Here is a 22,437-nt window from a genome sequence, read left to right as displayed (position 1 = left end):
AGGCATATGTGTATGCATACATATATCCATACATATATGTATATCCATAAGTATACTTATACACATAGACATATGGATATGTATACATATATGCACATTTCTACACATAGGCATATGCATAGCCTATATATATACATACATAGGCTTATGTATATGCATACATACATCCATATGCATATGCATACACATAGACATATGCTTATATGTACAAGATAGATTGTGTACCATAAACACATAAGAAATCAACAACTAGATAAGCCCAAAATCCAATAACCCTAGCATACATTTAACATCATGTTTACAAACTAGGAATGTATTAAACAATAGTGTTTTATTCAATTGTCAAAAGTCCCATTCACCTACCTAGAGCATTGTCATGACACTGTGCGTCCACCACTGCGAACTTGAGGGTGGAGTTTTTCACTAGGAATTTGAACTCATTAGTCTGCGTCATTAGATTTATTTTTTCCGTTGTATGCATTTCTTTTTGCCGTTCAGTATGAATTGTGAATGGGATGTGATTTAGAAAACAATACTTTTGCTAATTGGTCTTGGATTCTGAGAATCACAAATAGAGTTTCGAAATAGATTCTGTGATGATTATTATGAGGCCTACATGAATTGGTTAGTGGCAGTGTGTTGAAATTTTAGCATGCTTAGTCAAAGTTGACATTCGATGTCATTGCAATGAACGCAACATTGATAACATTGTATCTCGAATGGCTATACATGCAATAAATTTAGCCAAGTTATATTTATTAGAAAGTCATGGGTTTGCTGATAATGCGAAGTTTGAGGATGATTGTCGGTGGGCAATCATTGGAACTCAATCATATGTCCTTTTTACTTTGGATAAGCTTATCTTTAAGCTAGTTAAGCAGCTCCAAGCTGTAGCATCTAATGAGATGGCAAACAAGCTGCTTGCACTATATGCTTATGAAAAATCATGTCCTCTTGGAAGTTTTATAGATGTGATATATCATGCAAATGCATGTGTGATACTGCATGAGGAGAACATCTACAGATTTGAGCATAGGTCAATTCCCAATCAGCTTTCTATCCAGCTTATGGAAGGTGGTCTTGAAAAACTGGAAGTAGTTGCAAATGCTATGGATTAAAAGTTTTCAAAGTATCTAAATGAGTTTCTACTACCTGTTTCAGACTTATGAGAGCAACGTCTTGTCTTCTTGTCAAGGAACAAACATCATTTTGATGAAGATGATGAACATGCAATAATGCTCAAAATTATGAAAAATGTTTGTGTTGCCAATGGGCTTGAGTACAAGATTTTTTGCAATACTTCAAAGGTCTCATATGTCTTGGACACAGAAGACCTACTTTATCGCAAGAAAAGGAAGAGAGAGGCCTCTGATGACAGTAGGAGGGTGCACAAGTTTCACAGGTGGATTGAAGTTTAGCAAGCCACAAAGTGGATAGATAAATAGCTACATGGAAGCTCATGCTTTAAGTGTTTTGCCTTTGCTTCATGTATTGTACATTGATACCATGTTTGCTTCAACATTTCACAAAAGCATGCAATGCTATTGTTGAGAGCGGCTTTGAAGTTGTCTGGTATGCACAACAAATTCAACATGTGTTGCTATCGAAGTGGGGGTCCTTATTAGCTAGTTGGAGACTACCTTGGTAGAAGGAATATTATTTACAAGGCATTGTGGTCCTTTTTGTAACGTATAACACATTGATTTTGGCTAAATGGACTTAGCAAGAGCAGAAGTGCATCTTCTTGATGCATATTATTGCATCACAAGTGGACCTAAGTAAAGGTCTTTATACATTATAATCAATAGACAGAGGGCATGTTCTCATAAAGATAATATTGGATGGATACAACTTGATCAAATTTTGGGACTTCCAAAATTTTTAAGTGTGTTCTATTTAAGCATGTGATAGCTCGAATTGAATTTTTGAAACAAAGAAAAAGGGAAACAAGGATCTGTGCATGCGTTTTCTCAATTGTGAAGATCTATGGCTTTGTTGGCGGCTTGCCAACATCCTCAAAAATGAAAGGCTTTGAGTTTTTTCAATGAACTGACATCATGTAAACCAAGTTCACATTGGCAAAGTTTTGATGATCATGGCATCATAGCCGCTGGTCCAGATACTGTGGTTAATGGGGCTATTCATGGCAGGAATTGTGATTTTGCAGTTGCAGCTGTGATTCCTAGTGAAGATCAAATTGATGGGATTGATGATGATCATCATCATCACGACCAAGAGCTGCTTGCAAATTATATGGATCAGAGCATTCATGGTTGCCAGTATGAGCCCGTATGCTTCTGTACCGACGATGACACTGAATTCCTGAAGCTTATAGATGGTGTGCCTTCTCCAATAGGAGAGTTAGCACCCTATGGTACCCCATGCATTAAGTCATCAAAATTCGAGTTGACAATATCCTTCTCATAATTATCCTTGTCATCGAGGACATCGATTGAGGGGACGATCATCCTGGTTATGATGCAGTAGGTCATCGTGAGGCAACTAAGAGTCTCAGCACAGTTCACTCAAATTGTGAACTCAAAAGCATGGCTTGATAGCAGGACAGGAGGATATTCCATTGACTTGCAGGTGTCATTGATGAACGAATGATAGGTATGATGATGGATGTTGTTGATGGAGGGTGTCGTGGAGGCCTGATTGGTTCGTGATCATGACGATGGCTTAATCATGGGCAATGATCTCGCGAAAGGGTGTCATTTTAAGCATTTTAGATTTTAAAGATTATCTATTAAAGCTTAAGCTTTAAAAGCATAGCCTTAATGTTTTTAAAGCCAAACGTTTAAAAAGCCTTAGGATTTTTTGGAAAAGAAAAAGCACAAACGTGTGAGAAAATTTATAAAAGGGAGGCACTAGGAGCCTTGTCTCGCCATCAAATTCTATGAGAGTGGCTCTTGAATTTGATCTTTGAGCTCCTCGCCCTCCTTGAATATTTCACTATCAAATTCTATGAGAGTGGCTCTTGAGTTCGAGCCTTGAGCTCCTCACCCTCCTTGAAGATCTTGCCATCAAATTCTATGAGAGTGGCTCTTGAGTTCAAGCTTTGAGCTCCTCGCCCTCCTCAAAGATCTTCCCATCAGCCACATTCCACCTTCTTCTCTTCTCTCTCAAATTGAGACTATGACCTTGAATTTTGATTGGCCAGAGATCCTTTGCTTACTTTAAAGAGATATGGCAAATTTCTCTAGCGAAGATGGAAATCTTTGCTAGACTTGAATGTAAGTGGCTTTATAGGAAGGCTACATCAGATTGAAGTTGAGAGGAGTCTATGACAACAAGAAGGATGGGGCTATTGGTGTTTCCTTGATGGTTATTTGTTGTGAAGGGCTAGATTCTCTTTTGTGAGCCGACCAATTTGTGACATGAAGTGTCATAGCATTTGTAGAAATTCCTTTTAGACAAATCATGAACAATTTCAAGTTTGTAGGCTATACTATAACATATAGCCACTAATAGAAGAAAACACAAAATCTTAACTTGGTTAGGAAGTAAAGAGGAGAGAATGCCAAAATCTGATATTTCACTAGCTTTTGGGACCCAAGGACCCTAGGTTTGTCTATGTGTACAAGGATCCATTCAGTCGACTTGCTTGGTTAAGTGATTGGCTAACTTGGAATATAAATTGTCCAAATGACAAATCATTGAGTTTAATTGAAGTGCACACATAGATTTAAGTTGAAATCCAAGATCAAGTTGCCATCATAAGTGGTTATGCTTAATGCCATTTGTGCACAGCATCATGGTGTTTGAATGGAGCTACTAAGGGTCTAACTTTCAAGTTGCAAGGTTATGTAGGTAAATCTAGTTGCAAAGTTACAATGCTTGTATGCTAGTGACATTGCATGGGAGTCTTCTATGCATAACAAGGTGTATGGCTAGAGTTCTTAAGGAGCATGATGTTGACTAGCATAAAATATAAAATGTAGTAAATATTGCATGTATCTGTGTTTTCCTATGCCGTCATAAATATGCCTTGGATATCAAAGATGGAAATATTTGCATTGTTGCTTACTTGTCGTGAAGGGTCATGTCCTTGTTTTTTAGCCCACCCTTGTGACATGAAGCCTTAGATCATTTGGAGAAAAATTATTGTAGAAAATGAGCAATTTCAAGGGTTGTAAGTTGTACAACAACGTGTACCCACTAACTACTAGAAAACACATAAATTTGACTTGATTAGGAAGTAAAGAGAAGAGAATGCCCAAATCGGATCTTATAATAGCTTTTAGGTCCCTATGAGCATAGGTTTGTCTATGTGTACAAGGATCCATGCACAATCATTGAGTATTACTAGAGATGGTAACACTCAGTGTGTTGAGACTAATTATTATCTCTCTTTGATCATGGGAGCAAAGAATGTGTAGCTTGTAGAAGTTACTTGAAACTATGCTTGAAAGTTTGACTTGCATGATTGGCTATCTTAGAATATAAACAATCTAATTGGCAAACCATGGAGTTCAATTGACATGCACACATAGAGCCAAGTTGATCTCCTAGATCAATCTGCCATCATAAGTGGCTATGCTCAATTCCATTTGTCCACACCATCACGGTGTTTGAATGGAGCTACCAATGGTCTAGCTTTCAAGTTGCGAGGTTATGCAGGTGAATCAAACTAAGAAGTTACAATGCTTGTTTGTTGGTGATGTCTTGTGGGAGCCTTTTAGGCAAAGATAGATGCATAACTACAGCTCTCCTGACAATGTTGCCTAGCATTAAATATAAAATGTGGTCAATCTTACATGTATCTATGTTTTTTAATGCCATCATAAAAATGCATTGCATATATAAGATGGAAGTATTTACACGAAATTGAGAGGAGTTAATGAGGTCAAGAAGGATGGGGTTGTTGGTGTTCTGTTGCTCCTTATTTGTTGTGAAGGGCCATATTCTATTTTCTTAGCCCACCCATATGTGTGACATGAAGTCTCATAGCATTTGGAAAATTTCCTTTGTTAGACAAATGAACAATTTCAAGGATTCCAAGCTATAATATAACATGTAGCCACTAATTAGTAGAAAACCAAAAATTTTTACTTGCTTAAGAAGTAAAGAGAGGAGAATGCCAAAATCTCATCTTTCACTAGCTTTTGGGTTGCTAGGAGGAGAGGTTTGTCTACGTACACAAGGATCCATGCATAATCCTAGAGTGTTACTAGAAATGGCAATACTTATATATTAGAGGCTAATTATGATCTCTCTTTGATCATAAGAGCAAAGAATATGTAGTTTGTAGAAGTTACTTGAAAACACACTTGAAATTTTGCAAACTGGTTGACTTGCTTAGTTAAGTGATTTGCTAATGTGGAATATAAAGGGTCTAATTGACAAATCATTGAGTTCAATTGAAGTGTACACATAGATCCAAGTTGATCTTCTAGATAAAGGTGGCATCATAAATGGTTATGCTTAGTGCCATATGTCCACAAGATCATGGTGTTTGAATGGAGCTACCAAGGGTCTAGCTTTCAAGTTATGAGGTTATGTAGGTAAATGTAGCTGAGAAGTTATAATGCTTGTTTGCTAGTGTTGTTGTGAGAGCGTCCTGTGTTAGAAGTATAGCATGAGAACCCTATGTAAGCAAGGGTGCATGAGGGAAGATGAGGTGTGAATGGACTAGAGGATAGGAAAAACCCTAACCCTAGCTTCTAGTGGCTACATAAATAGCCCTAAGGGTCATTCTTAGTGTAGAAGAGAGAGTGTACCAATTGTACTTCATGAGCAACTGAATAAGCAAGATCTTCTTCTTGTACTTTGTGAGCTCTCTTATCCCTCTTATGCACACTCCTCTATGTTGCAACTTTGATATTCCAACCTGGTATCAAATCGATCACTGACCCATTAAGCTACCCCTAATCCTATCTCGGTTGAGTGCACAAGGAAGTGTCATTCTTCATCTTAGCCTCTCAACCTCAATAGCCAAATTTGGACAAGTAGTCAGCGGAGGACTTGGTGAGAGCAAAGGAGGCAATTTCAGCTCATGATCTCTTCTAGAGACTTCTTCTCCACCTCAAGCTGCACTTGCCTATCAGTTAAAATGATCACATTGTGTGTTCTCTAGCCCAGCATTGCAGAAATACCCAAATTGGTGTAGTCTCAGAAAACATCGTGTTTTGCCAGATAGCACGACTTGTAGAAGGTGCAATCTTCACGACCAAGATAGGGCTTTGGTAGCACCCTAAGTGAGCTATCGCCATCTAAAAGGGTTTCCCAAAATTCCTCCTCTATTGGCCATTGTGGGCCAAATCCTAACTGTCACGTTGTCCGGCAATCATAGCCAAAAAGCTTGAAGCTTGGTTTTCTTCAGTTTTCTACTTATTAAAGTTATTAACAATGATTATAATCATTGACTAAGCAAGATTCAAGTTCATTGCAAATCTGGAGACTCAACACTTAGAGCTTCTTGTCCTGAAGGTGACTCCTGTCATTTAATCATATTCTAACACAAGTATTTCACTAAGCTTGGATATTAGTGTTCTTAAACACTATTGCTTAATCTAGTTATCATTACTTGCTAGTTATTCTCAGCAATATGAAGGTTTTTAGATCTTAAGCATATTCACTAAGTGCTTAACTATCATCATTCCTCTCTCTTGACCATTGTAAGACTATGTGACAGATATAAACACATAGGCCATTTCATCTCCTTTCCAAATGTTGTCTTGCTGATTTCTTAATCACTCCTAGTCTATTACTCATTTGATTTAAATATAAACCTTGGAAATATTGGTCTCGTTGTTAAGGGGTCAATAATCTCTCCATAACTTGCTTTTCCTTTTAAACCATATAAAAAAGTCTTCTCCAATTAGCTTTTGAGGCCAAGGATCATTTGGTAAGGCCTCAAATTTTAGCACTACAAATTTAAGGAAGGCTCAACCACCATGACCTTGGGAAGCACTTTGAAAACAATCAACTTAACATATAGTCATAGTCAAAGACCCGACTGTGCTACGTATTTGTAGATTGTTGCTCAACAGCCTGAATATTATGTACAATATACATTTTGCACATCATATTATGTACCGTATACATTTTGTATCTCGCATAAAGGCAGACCTGCATCCGCCCATTAGGACAAAAGCGTCTCGGCTCCTACATAAGATATGGGTGTTTAGTATACGTTAGGAAATACACTGGCATATGACCTATATTAATGCTTGAGATTTTTGCAAATTTCTTCACTTGAAACTCTCGTACTTCCGGTTGAGATGTTTGCAAATTTCTTCAGATAGCACCTTCCATTCCTCGTCATAGCAACAGTTGGTATCAGGATGGTAGCAGAGAATGGCTTTCTTCAAGCTAGCTTTCACACTTTCTTTAGAGCTAAGGATAGGGAGGACATTCCTGGACAAGTCGGGGTGGGGATGGGCATCGCACAAGTACTTGAGGAAGGACTCCGCACTGCGAGTGGCTTCTTGGGCGAGCTGCTCAAGCTTAGGCTGGAGGATAGTGAGGTAGGGCTGGCGTTGGGCGTCACGGATTTCCCTCTCTCGCACGAGGATTTTCTCCTGGTGTGCTCGTACCTTCTCAAGGGAGTAGATGTACCAGCTCGCCTTAGCAAGCCGCGGAGACATAACTGTAAGAGCCAGACGGGTGGCCTGGAAGTGGTGCTTATGGGCTTTCTCCTCCCACTTGAGCACGTCCGAGTACACCTTCCCTATTCGGCTCATCGCTATGCCTTCCGTCTCCATGTCCAGCTCCCGCGTCAGCAACGATGGGCGCTTGTAGTGATCCAGCGCGTCCATCACCCCGTCCATATCCATCCCTTCTTCCTCCGTCAGCGCCTTCTGCAACGTCACATCCCCCACGAACACCGCTTGCATCGCCTCGCAGATGCACCCGTGCAGCTGCGCAGACTGCTGAAGCTCCTCGATCTTACGCAGCAGTACGTCTTTATTCTCCATGATCACCGCCCGATTGCTCGACGCAGAGACTGCCAATATGGAGTGCGCTCTGGCCAGAGGCGCCTGGCAGTCCAGCAGCAGCCCAAGGCATCCGGTGTAGTCGTTGAACGCGGCGGCATCCTGCGAGATCCTTTGCAGGCCTTCCTTGAAGAGCGCCTTGGCATAGCTCCTCAGAGCGAGGGCTACGGTGAGGCGGGTCACGCTAGAATGTTCGCTACCCAGAGCGGAGGATTCCTCCTCCAGGGCGTCGCAGAGGCATCGTCGGAGAGGCGCGCGCGTGCCAACGGACGGGGGCAGGCGCCGATCCTGATCCGCTGCCCAGCGGACCATACCCTTCAGTACGCCGTCGATGTGGTGGAGCCAGGCCTTGGGCTTCGCAGCTAGGCGGCCATGGCCCTTGGCCTGAGACAGCCACCGCACCGATTCGCGCAGGAAGTTCTTGCAGACGGAGATGTCCGAGAGGGTTATGGCGGCCTCCTGGCCCCCCACGTGGTCGTTCGGCGACATGAGTGCGAACTGCAGCTCTGACTTACCCCACAGCCAATGTAGCATTCCCAGATTCTTGCAGCACGAGGCTCGATCGTCCTCCGTGCCGCTCGCCCTGAGTGCCTGGGTGTAAAGCTGCTTGGCCCGGGCCAGCTTGCTTCTCTTGGCGGAAGGCCCGAAGCCCCCATCGGCGGCCTGCTTGTAGAGGACGTTTCCCTTGTTGCGCAGACTGGCGCTGGACATGGCGATAGATGGAGAGGAAGGGAGAATGTGAGAAGACGCGCAGCAGGAGCGGCGGCTGTGGGCTGGCTGAGGGCGAGGAATCGAATACCCGCTGTGCTTTTAGAAGACCAAAATGAGGCGTGGTCTTTCCGCTTGACCCGCTTGAAAGAAACTTTATAGAAGATCAAGATCACAGGGGGCCGGGCGTGGTCTCTCCGCTTGAAACTTCAAGACGCATCTCTCGGAACAAGGTGATGTCATCACGACTCACGAGGGGCCAGGGCCCTTCTGATTGCAACACCAACACCTTGATGGCCCTTGTCATTACATCACCTTGTTTTTACAGATGCCTCCCGGCCTACCTTTTGAACTTTTATTTTTAAGAGGTTATAGGAAAGAAATGTATGGTATTGAGTGGTTGGAAGAATATGGGTAAAACTCAGCTATTGTGTGTTTTAGAATTGTTTCTATATGTGTGTTGGAAAGAAGGTGAGTGGCATGTTGTTGGTTCTTGTATTAGTGGTTTGATTATGTGTTTCAAGAATATTTTTAGTAATTGAAATGTTGCGTTTGCTTTTTCTTTGGCTGTGCTGAGATGGAATGTTTTGTATTTGGTATGCATGCAAGAGCTTTTCAATGTTTTTTATTGCAAGTTTATAGTTGATTATTGATAATTGGAAATTGCAATAGGCATGTGGTTGTATATGATTGTAGCGTGTGGTGCCTCGAAATTATTGTTTATATTTTATTGTACACTTGTGATGCATATGTCAAGGTGGTGGTGTATATTGTTGGTCCATATCCTTTTGTTGTTGTATATCCTACATATCCATTAAGTTGCCCTTGATGATTATTATGGTGGATGCAAACCAAACACACGATACAGTGAGAAATTGTAACTCAAGTGAATTAGGTTCCAAGATAGATTAGCTTGGACTCATAAACACAATCTTGAGTGACTCAAAATGATTGTACCATTCTATTGAAATGAGTGACAAGTGCATGCATTTATATCTTTTTGGATAGTACCACTTTTCATATTTGTGCTTATGGGATTTAGAACCTCTCTTTCTAAAGCATACATCTTTCTCTATCTCTCATACAAAGCCTCTTATGGGCAGTCTCTTCTAGGCATACATCCAACCTCTATGGGTGTACATGCAAGCATCATTTGCTATTCTCAACACCCCCCCTTAAATGATGAGTCTCTAACCTAGTTGGCTTTTGCCCTCCCTACATGATGACATGGCCCAAGAGACTAGCTCTTTGGCAGCCTAGTCAAGTCAAGACTTGAAACTTTACATCTTGGTAGGGTTTTTTACATCCACTATGGGAAACTCTTTGTTGTCAGTAGCAACGGAAAGTATCTTCTTTGAGCTTCTTTGGCACCCTTCGATGATGTCTTCGGTTTTTTTTAATGTTCTTCATTATCTTGTGCTCTAGTCTTCTTCCCGAGGTCCTTTTGATCTTCTTTCTCAATGAGTTTGAGATGGATACCAACAGGTACATTGATGTAGCTTAACATGGCATATGCTTTGGGATACATAGATTTGGGGGTTCCATGCAGCTTTGCAAGATAGATATGTTTCTCTTTGGAACGCTTTGGCTTAATGACATTGGATTTCCTTTTGGACTCTTGTGCATGGTACAAGTAAGTCATTTTAAATGCGAAAATGTCTTACCAATTTGCTTTTCGCTTAATGGCAGTGTCTAATCCAAATTACAAAATACTTCAGAGAAATTGAGAAAGCACACAATGCTAGTGTCAAAAGACACTTGATGGAAAATATAAAGAAATGGTAAATCACCTTAATGTCTAGGATTTTAATGGAGATGTAAGGAAGATGATGTGGATGAATGAGTATGATATGAGTAGGCTTGTGTCAATGAGGTTTGGAGAGGTAAGTGTGTGAAAGGGTTTTAGTGAAGTGGCTTGTGAATAAGTAAGTGTGGGAGAGAGAGGATGAGCTGGTGTGAATGGGCTTTAAGGGTTAAGTCTTTAACCTAATTTCTCATTGTATCATATGTTGAGAAATTGTAACTCGAGTGAATTAGGTTACAAGATACTCATAAACACAGTCTTGAGTGACTCAAAATGATTGTACCATTCCATTGAAATGAGTGTCAAGTACATGCCTTTATATCTTTTTGGATAGTACCACTTTTCCTCTCTGTGCTTATGGGATTTAGGACCTCTCTTTCTAGAGCATACATCTTTCTCTCTCTCTCATACAAAGCCTCTTATGGGCAACCTCTTCTAGCATACATCCAGCCTCTACGGGCGTACATCCAAGCATTATTTGCTATTCTTGACATGTTTTAGCTTACATGATCATGTGGTTAGCAAGAAGGCACAATGTTTTAGCTTGATTGATCATGCGGTAAGCTTGCATGATCATTGAAGCTACATTCCACACATATTGTAATCAAAGAATTCCATGAGAGTGTATCTTCATTCATGTTGCATAGCGTGGCATTCAATGTGATGAACGGTGGTATCTAATAAATTTAAGATGATTGCAAATATATATAGGATACAAACAATTAAATGTATCTGCCCCATTGATGATGTACAATTGAGATCTAGTTCATGATTATCATGCAAAAGTGAAAGTTGCCTTACAAATGGAGATTTTCACCCTGGGTCCTCACAACACCTCTCAAGTGATGCCTAAAGAAAATATGCAAGTTGACATTGTACTCCTATAGAGCTCTAGGAATGCGTGTGGCTATGCCCAAGAGACTCCCACACAACAACACTAGCAAACAACCATTGTAACTTCTTAGCTAGATTTACCTGCATAACCTTGTAGCTTGAAAGCTAGACCATTGGTAGCTCCATTCACACATCATTGAGCATAATCACTTAAGACAATAGCTTGATCTAGGAGATCGACTTGGATTTGTGTGTGCATTTCTATCGAACTCAATGGTTTTTCAAGTAGACCGTTTATGTTCCAACGTAGCCAATCAAACCAAGCAAGTCGACTAGTTTTCAAACTTTCAAGCATGTTTTCAAGTAACTTCTACAAGCTACACATTCCTTATTCATATGATCAAAGAGAGACCTCAAGAATATTAGTGTTGCAAATTCCAATACCACTCAATGATTTTTCATTGATCCTTAGGCAAATCTATGATCTAAGGGACCCAAAAGCTAGAGAATGTTCATATTTTCACATTCTCTCCTCTTTACTTCCATATTTTCACACTCTCCTCTTACTAACCAAGTTGCAATTCTATGTTTTCTACTAATTAGTAGTTACATGCTTTAGTACAACCTTAAACCCGTGAAAATTTTCATTTGTCTATGAAATTTTTCCAAATGATATGATAGTTCATGTCACAAATGGGTGGGTGAAAAAAAGAGAATCTGACCCTTTAAAACAAACAAGCATCAACAAAACACCAAACCCGCCCCCCCCCCCCCCCCCCCCCCCCCCCATTCCTTATTCATATGATCAAAGAGAGACCTCAAGAATATTAGTGTTGCAAATTCCAATACCACTCAATGATTTTTCATTGATCCTTAGGCAAATCTATGATCTAAGGGACCCAAAAGCTAGAGAATGTTCATATTTTCACATTCTCTCCTCTTTACTTCCATATTTTCACACTCTCCTCTTACTAACCAAGTTGCAATTCTATGTTTTCTACTAATTAGTAGTTACATGCTTTAGTACAACCTTAAACCCTTGAAAATTTTCATTTGTCTATGAAATTTTTCCAAATGATATGATAGTTCATGTCACAAATGGGTGGGTGAAAAAAAGAGAATCTGACCCTTTAAAACAAACAAGCATCAACAAAACACCAAACACCCCACCCCCCCACCCCCCCCCCCCCCCCCCCCCCCCCCCCCCCCGCCCCCCCCAAATCCTTCTTGATGTCATAGACCCCTCTCAACTTCAACCCAATGTAGCCCACCTATGAAGCCTCTTGCATTCAAGCCTCACAAATATTTCCAACATAAATATGCAAGGCATACTTATGATAGCATAGGAAAACATAGATATATGCAAGACTCGCTACATTTTATATTTTATGCTAGCAACCATCATACTCTTGAAGAGCTCTAGTAATGCATGTAGTTATACCTAAAATACTCCCACGTGACAACACCAACAAGCAAGCATTGTAACTTCTTAGCTTTATTTACCTACATCCTCACAACTTTAACACTAGACCCTTGGTAGCTCCATTCAAAAACCATGATGGTGTGCACTCATGGCATTGAGCATGACCTATGATGCAACTTCATCTAAGATATGGAACTTGATGATTTGTTAATTAGACCATTTATATTCCAAGTTAGTCAATCAATTAACCAAGAAAATCAATCAATTTGCACATGTTTTCACATATCTTCTACGAGCTACAAGTGCTTTGTTCCTATGATCAAAGAGAGATCATAATTAGCCTCTACAATATGAGAGTTGCCATTTACAACAAAACTCCATGATTATGCATGGATCCTTGTACACATAGACAAACCAATGCTCTTAACCACCCAAAAGCTAGGGAAAGATCAGATGTTGGCACTATATCCTCATTACTTCCTTAGTTAAATTTTCATGTGTTCTACTAATTAGTGCCTACATGTTGTAATACAACCTACAACCCTTGAAATTGTTCATTTGTCTACGAAGGAATTTCTCCAAATGCTATGACACCATATCGCAAGTAGGTCGGCTAACAAAAGAGAATACGACCCTTCACAACAAATAAGCAACAATGGTACACATAGTCCCATCCTCCTTCATCTTATAGACTCCTCTCAACTTCAAACCAATGTAACCGCTTACATTCAAGCCTAGCAAATATTTCCATCTTGGATATGCAAGGCATATTTATGATGGCATAGGAAAGCATAGCCAACATCAGCTCCTAAAGAGCACTAGCAATGCATCTAGCTATGCCTAAAATACTCCCACACGATAGCACCAACAAACAAGCATTGTAACTTCTCAATTGGATTTAGCTACATAACCTTGCAACTTGAAACCTAGACTACACCATGATGGTGTGGACAGATAGCATTGAGGATAAGCACTCGTGATGACAATTTGATCTACAAGATCTACATGTGCATTTCCATCAAACTCGATGATTTATCAATTAAACTCCTTATAGTTCAAGTTGGCCAATCACTTAATTGAAGTCACTCAAGCGTGTCAAGTAACTTCTACAAGCTACACATTCTTTGTTCCTACTATCAAAGAGATTATAGGGAACCACATCAACAAACCTATTCTTTTCGCAACCCAAAAGCTACTATAATATCATATGTTGGTATTCTCTCGTCTTTACTTAGCAAGCAAATTAAAATTATGTGTTTTCAGCTAATTAGAGGCTACTCATGTTCAAGCCTGAACATCTCATCTAATGGAAAGAATCTCTTCAATGTCCATCCATCTCATCTATCGCTTCCCCTCTAACTTAAAAATCTAATTTAGCCTTCCTCTAGAGCTTCTTGCATTAAGAGCTTGGCAAACATTCCTGTCCTATCAAGAATTGAAAGCTAGATTCTGGCCACAAAACTGTCTTTGACAGATTATTTGGCCTAGCTTTGGGCATTGTCTTCTAAAGATTATCTCCAACATCCATCCCCCTCATTTGGCTCCTCCCCTTCCTTTCCCATTTCTTGAACATAAGGTTTTGTAGCTCATAAAAGACACACTCCTCTACACATGTCAAATCCTTTCGTCCACTAGAGATCAGCTTCACAATGCTTCCACCAAGCTTTTGGGGCCTTGCAAACAAGACACCTAAAGCCTTTCAACATGATCACACCCCTTGCCATTAGGCAACAAGTTACAACAAGTAGTGGCCCTTCTTGCTTTGGCTGAGCGCTTCCCAACCTAATCAGTACCCAGTCAGAGTACCCACTGCCTTTATCCACAGGGACATTCCTACCCCCATGGACAGCATCGTTCTTCCTCCCCTATTGCCTAACAAAGGGGTGAGCCCTCAAAGAATCAAGAATAAGACCCAATAAGGCCCCCGTGGCCTCCTCTTCCATCATATTATAGCTACCTCCCACATAATGCTGCCTGCTACGTGATGCAGCTAATAGAGAAATAGCTACAACCTAGTGGTTCCAAGATTTTAAAAGCAAATAGAAGAACTATATGACCTTCAATATTCGACTTGGTCAGTTTCAAAGTCCTTTAGGAGCCATATGCCTAACATCGCAACCTAATGGCACCACATTGCATGATGGAAATAATGGAAGTAATTGAGTTCAAATTTGCATCCTGTGAATATCAGTGCACTAGCCAGTGTCACAGACGTAAGAATGTCAACAAAAAATCTTTACTAACTGTAGATTCTTGACCAACTGTAGAATTCAAAAATCCCAAAACATCCAACCTTTAAAATTCTCTCACTTATCAAACTGTGCAAAACCCTGAAAAGGGTGAACTCAAAGCCTCTTCATAAAATTTCTTCAGAAGTTAGTGATCAGACCAGTCAGCTCAGTGTGAACTTCAAAGAAAGCGCGACACTGCTTATAAGTCTGACGTTGCTATTTTCTTGACCACAACCACAAATGGTTGCATATACATTTGACATTTGTAAGTCTTCATCAACAGTCCATTATGAAACGGGCAAGCTCACATAAGAGGCCTTACAATCAGATATTGATTAACAATATGAATACACTATTCATAGTGAATGGGACTCTGACTGCCAAAGGCCCAGGTTATTTATATGAAAGGCACACCATAAGCTCCAGACTTCTCCTGATCCATGATGCAAACACACGACTTCTGTGCTGAAAGAATAGCTCCCCATGGGCCAAGATGCAACAAAAAAAAGCATACCTAGCACCGATTTTCTTCATTCCCTTTTGGAAAGTAAGACCCTGCCATCAAAGATTTTTCTCTAACTGTCGCTTGCATTTACAAGAAAAGAGCTAAGCTTTGCTCTGCAATGTCTTCCTCAGGAGGTGGAGGAAGATTGAGATCTAGATACAATAAAGGGCGAGAACCCAATTGGGTGTCTTGTTCAGGTGACTGCACCTCAGCTGTATCTAAAACAACAGTAGAAGATGAGTCACATTCACTCTGGCATCCGCCTGGAATATTTCCCTGGGTTCTAAGATGGTCATTGAAGGCCTCTATACCTCCATCAGCTTGAGAACTGAAATAACCAAGTTTCCTCCTCTTCTTAAGGAAGGACCCCATTACTTTGGGCCGCTTGGAAGGTGAATACTGGATCCTACTTCTGACACAAATATTTTGATGTCCCGAAGCAACGCCATCATAGCTTCCTGCAGGCTTTCCTTGCTTACAATTCCGTGTGTTTGATGACTCTACTGTGCTGCTCTGGCTAGCACTCTCATCATCAAAAGACATCCGCAAGCCGAAATTTGTTTTTGCTTTGTCGCCTCTGAGAGCCCTTGCAGCGGCATCATACGCCATAGCAGCATCCTCGGCTGTGTCATAGGTGCCAAGCCAGACCCTGGCCTTCTTCACAGGATCCCTAATCTCAGCAGCGAATCGGCCCCATGGCCGCTTACGCACGCCACGATAGCGCTGTTCTTTTAGATGTGTCTGTGGCATACCTGGTTGCAGATCCTCCGCATGCGGGGTGTGGTGGATAGGCTGAGAAAGCATGTTGAGAGTTCCTTCTTTGCTCCCAGATCCAGCCGCTCTTAGGCAGAGGCCATCGATTGCAGGATGTAGCCGTGATTTTTGATGAAATCAATCTGATTTCTCAATTGGAAGACGTCAGCGCTTCCGGGCAGGGAGAACAGGATAGACCTGATTGGTGAGAGAGATAAACCACACGGACGACGTATAGAGAGCCCTCGGCTTGTGTCTGTGTTCGAGTCTGTGTCTGTTTGTAGGTCTAGGGTTTCCACGCGGAAAAACAGAGGAACAGCTTTGCCCTGAGGAAGGAAGGCGTCAGTGAGGCGTCATCGTGGGCACCGATATGACTTAACGGGCGTCAAGAACCCTTCTCTCATTAGACTCGGTCTTTCTTTAATCCCAATTCATCAACGCAAGCATGTATATTATAAGCATTAAGCATTTGTGTTAGTGTAGGTTGTTGGGCTGTTTGGATTGCCTATTGCACAAAGTGTCGTCCCAGGCTGATGCCACATGCAAGGAGATTGTTATCAAACGTGTAGGTTTCCAACTATAAGAGCTTGATGAAGGTGCAAAGGCCTGCAAAAGCAATGCCTCTATGGACCTAAGTACTTGTGCAGCCCACGTTGAAAGGAAAAGGAAGCGACTCCCAAATGCTACCTCAAGCCCATGTGGCAAATATGGACAAAGCTAATGTGTCAAGGAAGAAGGCATTGTTATCCTCTTAGAAGTGAATGCATAAGGCTTCTCCTAGCTTGCTTGAACCTTTCTATTTAAGATATTATGTTTTTGTACTTTCAAGGTTGTTCATGTTCTTATTAGGTTGGCTTCCAACAAAGGAGTGAAATCCCAAAGTAGTTTATTTGCCATAGTCCAATCTACAGATGCAACTTCTGCATTACAAATTTACAATGGAGGTTTTTATCGTGGTAATGGGCTTCCAAATGGAAAGAGATTGGATCGTTTCTTGCTCAATTGGATTTAAGTACAATCTCTTCCACAGGATGCCATGGTCAATAAGGTGTTCCCAAATGACATTCTCTTATCAAAATACCATGTTTGGAATCGTTTCTAGGGCATCACTCCCTTTTGAAAGCTAAAGACTCACACTAATTGCAAGCACATTAGCAATGATTTACATGTGCTTCGCCCCTATGAAAATGCTAAAGATTGTTGAGATGTTGACCTCCACATGAACTGACATCCACTATACACCTTAGTGGTATGGCTCGACTTTATTTACTAGCGTGTTAGGTGATCAATATAAAGGATATGCTAGTGATTTATAGTTGAACTACACCCACATAGTCCACTCTTAGTTATGGCACATTCACTGTGTAACCTAATTTATCCTTAGCGAGTTCACATTGAGTAACCACATATACATATGTTTTAATACTTTCTTATTAGCATTTTATCATGTTATCATGTTGTAGACTAAGTCTCTCTATGGAATTAAAAAAAGGGAGAAAAATATTCTAGTCCTATGTCTTTGTATGCTTAAGTCTCCATTATGTGTGTATGTGCTCTTAGTTGCTTTACCTCTCTCTCATGTTATCTATTTACATGGTATCAAAGTTGTTCCACAGCTAAGCGGAGCTCAATTAAAGGTTGAGGTGAAGGCAACATAGTGCAAAAGCAAACAAACAAATAGCAGGTATGAAGCTCTTCCATCATGTTCATTTTGCATTTGTGTTGGGGGTAAAGGCGCATGTGCTTAGCCACCTATATATTACTACACTAACATTACTTGCACACCTATACACTACAAGTGACTGGCCTGCATACCTACACACTGCAAGTGGTAGATGCCCATCACTGTCACTTTATTCATTATTCTTTCAGTGACATTTGAATAAGAGAATGTTAATCATGTAATGTGATTGTTGGAGTTCCCACATCTTGTGTGTCTCTCTCTCTTGCTCTTGCTCCTTCCACCATAGCTCTTGATTTCGTTCACGTGCTTCCACTTAGGGCACACTCCCTTCACTTTGAATATAGCCACATAAGGCTCTTGAGCCTTGCAAGATTGCAATCTTCAATTACAACTTCAATTGCAAAGTGAAGCTTGGTGAGTATAAAGAGTAGTGTATATATTGTAATGAATTTTGCCATTAGACGTTGTTTTACCTCCATTTTAGCCCTCCAAGTTGGTTGACATCAACTTTTGAATATACTACTAGTTATCAATGTAGAGAGCATCTATATACAAATTGTATATTGTTGTTATTGTTGTGCAATCTGTGAGAAAGAATGCATGCTTTGGTTCTAGTGCACCTTGTATTGGCTTGGTTGTAAATTGTGATTTTTGCAAGTTTATTTATCTTGCTAAAATGTATAACAATTTCAACTAGATTGTTGCTAAGAAACTTGATCAGAATAATTATCATCCATGGGCATGCATGCAAGAAGCAAGCTTTTGAGTGAGCTTTTTTTGGCAAACTAAAATTTTAATCCACTTGGTCCTCTTTTGCTTGTGGACATATATCATGCACTATTACTACTCCTCCACCATCTCCATCTCCATCCCCACCCCCACCAACACCAACACTACCATATCTTATACTCCCCCTCATTAGAACCACAACCGATTCTCTCTCTCTCTCTCTCTCTCTCTCTCTCTCTCTCTCTCTCTCTCTCTCTCTCTCTCTCTCTCCAACCAACTCTCACTCATAGCTCAAATTTCACTGTCATTTTGGTATTGTAATAATAGGGCAAAAGGCATTTATCAACGAAAAGCTTATGCTCATCGGTGCATATTGAGTGGATGTACCACTACTTCAATTGTTATATATACTTCTCAATATGCTATGGCATGCTTTTGAGCTAAGATTTGGGCTCTATTACATTGATCTTGGCTGTGGTTATATGCCTTGGTTATTTCAAAGGCTTATGTAGTTATGGGCTTGAAGAATCTATTGGGTTTTATGCTCTTGGCTTATGCTTCATGTATCTTGGATACTCGGATGTCATGTACCTGATATTTTGAGCTTGCATTACTCATTTGGCATTCGATTTTGTTCCAGTGGGAGTTAATTGTGCTACTTTGAATGTTACATAGATATTTTGATTTATATAATTGGGATTGAACTTACTTTCTCCAAGACCGTGGGACACTTACTTCATGTACATACTCTCTTGATATGTATTGGATGCATTTACCCTATAGTGGGCTGATTTTATCACTTACTTTGGACTTGGCAGTTATATTTGTCAGTGTGTTGTCAATGATATTTATATGCTTATGGGTTACATATTGAGCTTTTCTCAGTGGGTTATGCATTTTTCTCTTTACCATAAGATTTCCTATGTGCATGATGCCTATGCCTACTACATGTATGGTTACTAAAACACTATAATTGTGACAGCTTTCAGTATCGGTTGTTCTTGGTCTTTCTTTCTTGGTTGCTTACACCTAGTTATTGGCATATTGTTGTAGTTTATTGCAATAGCATATCATTTCAATTTTATGCATTCTATCTAAGGATAGTCACTTGGATTTAATTGTTACTTGATTACAGTTAGTGGGAACATCTCATTGTTTTGGCAGTTTCTTTTGCTCAGCCCTTGATTTGGATGTGATTTTGGGGCTCTTTTTCAATCATTTACAACAACCTATTTATCTTGGATTGTGCTTTTATCTATTGCATTATGGCTAGTGGGTCAAATGGTAGTGTTATCTTTAACATTGAGAAGTTAGATGGTAAAAATTACAGCTATTAGAAGGCACAAAGTTGGCAAGTTCTAGTACAAAAATTATAGACTAAGCCACTGAGACATGAAGATATAAAGCTCAAACACTTTGATGCAAAGGATTGAACTAGATGAGTTATGTAAATCTACAATCATTTTGTCACTCTCTAAGTAGGTCTACTATAATGTTGTTTCTGATGGGCAAACCGTTTGGTAGTTATGGGATAATATTCACAATATGTATGATGAGCAAAGCCCTACCTCTCATTGGTTGAAGCATCTCATAAACCTTTGTATAAAGGAGGGGACCTTTATATCCGTCCACTTGAATGAGTTTCATTCCACTTTTAGCTACTTGTCTTCGCAAGGAATTGAATTTAAGGACAATCTTCCTTCCTTCTTCTTGCTGGTTACATTGCCTGAGTCATGGAACACATTTTATACTGCTATGTGTGCAAATATGCCCACAAATGGGCTAAAATTATAAGATGTAGAGAGTGTACTCTTGAATGAGGAGGTTAATAAAAAGAATATTAATGCTTCCTGTACCTCTCATGATTTGACAAGTAGAGGAAATAATGGTAGAAGCTATAATGATTGCTATGGGAGAGACTCTCGGAAGTCTCATTCTCAGTCACATGGATAGTCTTGCAATAACTCCCATGGCCAAAAGTCTGCATTAACTTGTCACTCTTGTGGAAAGCATGGTCATATTCGGCCACAATGCCATATAATGTGTGATGACAAACACAAAGAAAAGGAAAATGATAAAGTGCAAAAAAGAATGATGATTGCATCATTATTCCTAGCAAGTTCAATGTCAAGATTAAAGAGATTAATGTCGTATAGACTAATTCTGATGATGACTATATACTTGCAGCTTCTTCTCTTGATGTTTTGTAGTTGATTTATGCCTCTTCTACCTATGCTCAATGTTGGCTTCTTGAATCAAGGATTTCATTTCATGTCACCTCTCATTGAGAGTGGTTTCACTCCTACCATAGTATGACAAGATCTATCAGATTGGGTAATGACTTTTGGTATTAGATATTGTTGGTATTGGAGATATCCATTTGTTTACACCATATTCTAGCTTTAACTAAAAGTCTACTTTCAACTGGACAATTGGATGATGCAGGTTATGTTTTCTCTTTTGGTGATTCCTCATGGAAGCTTACCTAATGGGAATCTTGTCCTAGAACAAGGTGCCAAGTCAAGCACTCTTTATCCCTTACTTGTATCTAGGTCTATTGACCATGTTTTGGTAGTTGCATTACCACATGTATTGTTATGGCATCACCATCTTGGGCACATATCAATAAAGGGAACAAAAATGCTTGTTTGCAGTATCTTCCATCCCTTGACTATAAGTATTTTGACTATTGTGATCATTGTCTTTATGGTATGTAGACATGTATTTCACATAAGAAGTAGCATTATGTGCATGGGTGAGCCTTTGGCTCTTATCTATTTTGATGTTTGTGAACCTATGCCTTGCAAGTTGTTAGGTAGTGTGAAGTATTTTGTTACTTTCATTAAATTGATAATTACTCACATAAGGCCTAGATACACCCTATAAAGCAAAAATTGAAAGTCTTGACTACCTTTCAATGTTGGCTTGCTTTTGTTGAGAACCAATTTGAGTATAGGCTGAAATACCTATGGGGTAGTTTTGTCATGAGAGGGGTATTAAGTATCAGTCGATTGCCCCGTATATTCCTCCCAAAATGTTATGGTGGCTGAGCAATTGAATAAGGCGATTCAAGAGCGAGTTCGCAGCGTGCTTAGCCAAGTAGGCTTACCGCAACACTTTTGGATTAAGGTAGTTAGTATTGTCATACATTTGATTAATAGATCCTCATGCACTACTCTTGATTATCAAGTTACAAAGGAGATATGCTTTGGAAACCCTCCATCATATGCTAATTTGTGTGCCTTTGTTGAGAGGCTTTTTGCCATGTTTCCAAGGACAAGCCCAATCAGCTGTATCCTAAGTCCACGAAATGAATTTTTCTTGGTTATGGTGATGTATGTTAGATGGGCTATCACCTATGGGATCCACAGGCTCGGAAGGTTATTCCCAACCATAATATTGTTTTTCATGAGGAGAAAATGTATAAGTAGCCCGAGCATGTTGTTGAGGTATGCATGGTAATCTTTCAAGAGAAGCCTCATGTTACTATATAGCCAACTAGATAGCTTGCATAAGTTGATGCTCTAGTGGCCCATGACCATGATGTTAGGCAAGAGATACATGTCCCATAGTCTATTTTGTGATGGTCTACTAGAGGTAGAAGTCAGCTTGATTGGTTTGCACCCTCTATGGATTATATTATGGTGATTGATGTTGGCGAGCCTCTTACCTATGATAAGGCCATGCTATGTAGAGGTGATAGTTACTCTTGAGAGAGGGCCATGCAGTCAAAGTATGCCTCACTAACAAAAACTCATACATAGGATTTGGTTCCTTTTCTAGTGATTAACTTTCTTTGCCAGGTAAGTATGCATACAAGTCGAAT

The 22,437-nt window shown here is 40.1% G+C and overlaps 2 protein-coding genes across 2 annotated transcripts; both read right to left on the bottom strand.

Annotated features, from left to right (window-relative positions):
• Window positions 1-6,967: 6,967 nt before the first annotated feature.
• LOC148020669 (uncharacterized) lies at window positions 6,968-8,778 on the bottom strand. The gene has a single exon (XM_087698474.1). It carries the CDS (start codon window positions 8,649-8,651, stop codon window positions 7,197-7,199), a length of 1,455 nt encoding a protein of 484 aa, XP_087554600.1. The 5' UTR covers window positions 8,652-8,778; the 3' UTR covers window positions 6,968-7,196.
• A 6,218-nt stretch (window positions 8,779-14,996) lies between these two features.
• On the bottom strand, window positions 14,997-16,620 carry LOC148020668 (ethylene-responsive transcription factor 11-like). The gene has a single exon (XM_087698473.1). It carries the CDS (start codon window positions 16,247-16,249, stop codon window positions 15,533-15,535), a length of 717 nt encoding a protein of 238 aa, XP_087554599.1. The 5' UTR covers window positions 16,250-16,620; the 3' UTR covers window positions 14,997-15,532.
• Window positions 16,621-22,437: the final 5,817 nt, after the last annotated feature.

The sequence above is a fragment of the Lygodium microphyllum genome, chromosome 18 (assembly GCF_053477565.2).
Source record: "Lygodium microphyllum isolate KBCC chromosome 18, Lygodium_microphyllum_v1.1.10, whole genome shotgun sequence".
NCBI classification, from domain to species: domain Eukaryota; kingdom Viridiplantae; phylum Streptophyta; class Polypodiopsida; order Schizaeales; family Lygodiaceae; genus Lygodium; species Lygodium microphyllum.
The sequence above is the reverse complement of the archived record's forward strand: the minus strand, read 5'-3'. Positions and strand labels throughout refer to the sequence as shown.